This window comes from Choloepus didactylus, chromosome 4 (genome assembly GCF_015220235.1).
Source record: "Choloepus didactylus isolate mChoDid1 chromosome 4, mChoDid1.pri, whole genome shotgun sequence".
NCBI lineage: Eukaryota > Metazoa > Chordata > Mammalia > Pilosa > Megalonychidae > Choloepus > Choloepus didactylus.
In genome coordinates, this window is record NC_051310.1 from 183217349 (window position 1) to 183219510 (window position 2162).

Genomic DNA, 2162 nt, shown 5'->3' on the forward strand with positions numbered 1-2162 from the left:
CCCTCCTCCAGAACAACTATTAAACAGGCAGAAACTGTCTGAATCAATTATTTTGAAACTCTAGAGTCTAGTAGAATACAGTGTAACATCTGGGAACAAGAGGAGGTAGAGGTTGATTAATTGTGGTAAATACTAGTGAATTTCACTCTGCCTGCTGCAGCTACCATAGCCCATTCCCTAGCCTCACAGCAGGCAGCAGTGAAATCCTCAACTCTGGCTCTCAGTGTGGCTTCCTGGTGCTAGGGTGGGATATAAAGACCTAGCTCTCCAATATCCATGGGTATGCAGTATAATTGTGAGCACTGCTTTTGATTAGCTAGTTTGGATAGCTGGGGGCCAGCTCTGAGGGGGTCATTGTTCCAACCCACTTTGGGCAAAAGCAGCAGAGGAATCTTAAGGTACCCCATCAAAACTGTGGAAAACAGTTGCAGGGCTGCCTTTACTGGGCAAGTGCTGAAGCTTCAAAAAGTCATAGGAGAAGCTCCTGGCACTCTTGCTGGCCTCTCCCTCCCAACATCCCCAGGGCAGTGTGGAGCCCACTGGTGCTCCCTTTGTGGGTCCCTGACCTTCTTTCATCTGAGAAAGACTGACCTAGGAAACTACTTTCCAGCTCACCCCCCAATTCCAGAAATTTCCCTCCAGGCAAAGGCAGCCAAAATGGTGTAAAAAACAATTGAGGCAGGTGACCTGGGGCAAAAACTTACCTGCTTTAAGTCCTGCAGTGGAGCACCTGGGAGAGGTAGTTCTGTTTTCTAGGGAGTAGTGGGGCAATCAAATATCTGTAAACAGGGGAACCCCTAGGACACTAGCAAGCACAAGCCCAATACATGACACAGGCTCAGAAAAGAGAGATTGACACATGGATCATTCTCCAGGATAGACCATAGTTAGGTCTCAAAACAAGACTCAAAAAATTTTAAAATATTGAAATCATACAATGTATCTTCTCTGATCACAATGGAATGAAGCTGGAAAACAATAACAGAGGGAGGAACAGAATATTAACAAATACTGAAAATTTAAAAATGCAATCTTAAACAAGCAATGGGTCAAAGGAGAAATCACAAGGAAGATTAGGAAATTATCTTGAGGTAAATGGAAATGAAAACACATCATACCAAAACTTATGGGATGCAGCAAAGGAAGTGCTGAGAAGGAATATTTTGGCTGTTTAAGTTTTTATTTCGTAATTATAAACTTAATTCTGCAATCCAGCTAGACTTGGAATGGGGACGATAATGTGAAATCCAAAGAACTGCAGTGAGAGCACAAAGATGATGTGATACTAAGAGCAGACCAGTGGAGATGGGTCACGCAACCTGAGTTACAGAAGAAATGGTCTGGTGGCTAAGACAAAACACAAATCAAATTTATTAGACTTGTCCCAAGTTGGCAGTGGTGATCTTCTTGCTGGTCTTACCATTCCTGGACCCAAAGCACTCCATGACTTCCACAATGTCCATGCCCTCTTTCACTTTGCCAAAGATCACATGCTTGCCATCCAACCACTCAGTCATAGTGCAGATGAAAAACTGGGAACCATTTGTGTTGGATTCAGCATTGGCCATGGACAAGATGCCAGGACCTGCAAGCTCCGGGATGAAGTTCTCATCATCAAACTTCTCCCCATAGGTGGACTTGCCACCAGTGCTGTTATGGCATGTGAAGTCACTACCCTGGCACATAAACCCAGGAATAATTCTGTGAAAGCAGAAACCTTTATAATCAAATCCTTTCTCCCCAGTGCTCAAAAGCGTAAACATTTTCTGCTGTTCTTGGAACTTTGTCTGCAATTGGCTTGAAGGAGACATGACTCAGGGCTTGCCACTGATGATGTGTCAAAGAACACAGTGGGGTTGACCATGGCTGCAGGTGGGGGACTGTGGCAGCAGGTGGTGGCATCTGTCTCTGGGAAGGAAATTAATAACTCTAAATGTTTACATTGACAGAGAAGAAAGACCTCAATCTGAAGGATTGGTAAAAAGAAGAACAAACTAAACCCAAAACAAAAAGAAGGAAGGAAAGATTAGAGTGGAGGTAAATGAAAGACAAATAAAAAACAATAGAATCAATGAAATCAAAACTTAGTTCTATGAAAAGATCAATTAAATTGACAAAACTTTAGTTAGAAATATAAAGAGGAGCAAAAAAAAAAAAAAAAA

The 2162-nt window shown here is 42.6% G+C and overlaps 1 protein-coding gene across 1 annotated transcript; it reads right to left on the bottom strand.

Moving 5' to 3' along the window:
* Positions 1-1373: 1373 nt before the first annotated feature.
* LOC119533034 (peptidyl-prolyl cis-trans isomerase A-like) lies at positions 1374-1811 on the bottom strand. The gene has a single exon (XM_037835198.1). The coding sequence runs from the start codon at positions 1809-1811 to the stop codon at positions 1374-1376; it is 438 nt and encodes a 145-aa protein (XP_037691126.1).
* Between the last annotated feature and the right edge of the window lie 351 nt (positions 1812-2162).

Bases quoted from the DNA above. Each gene is read 5' to 3' on its own strand.
- LOC119533034 (XM_037835198.1), bottom strand. From the start codon at position 1,811: ATGTCTCCTTCAAGCCAATTGCAGACAAAGTTCCAAGAACAGCAGAAA.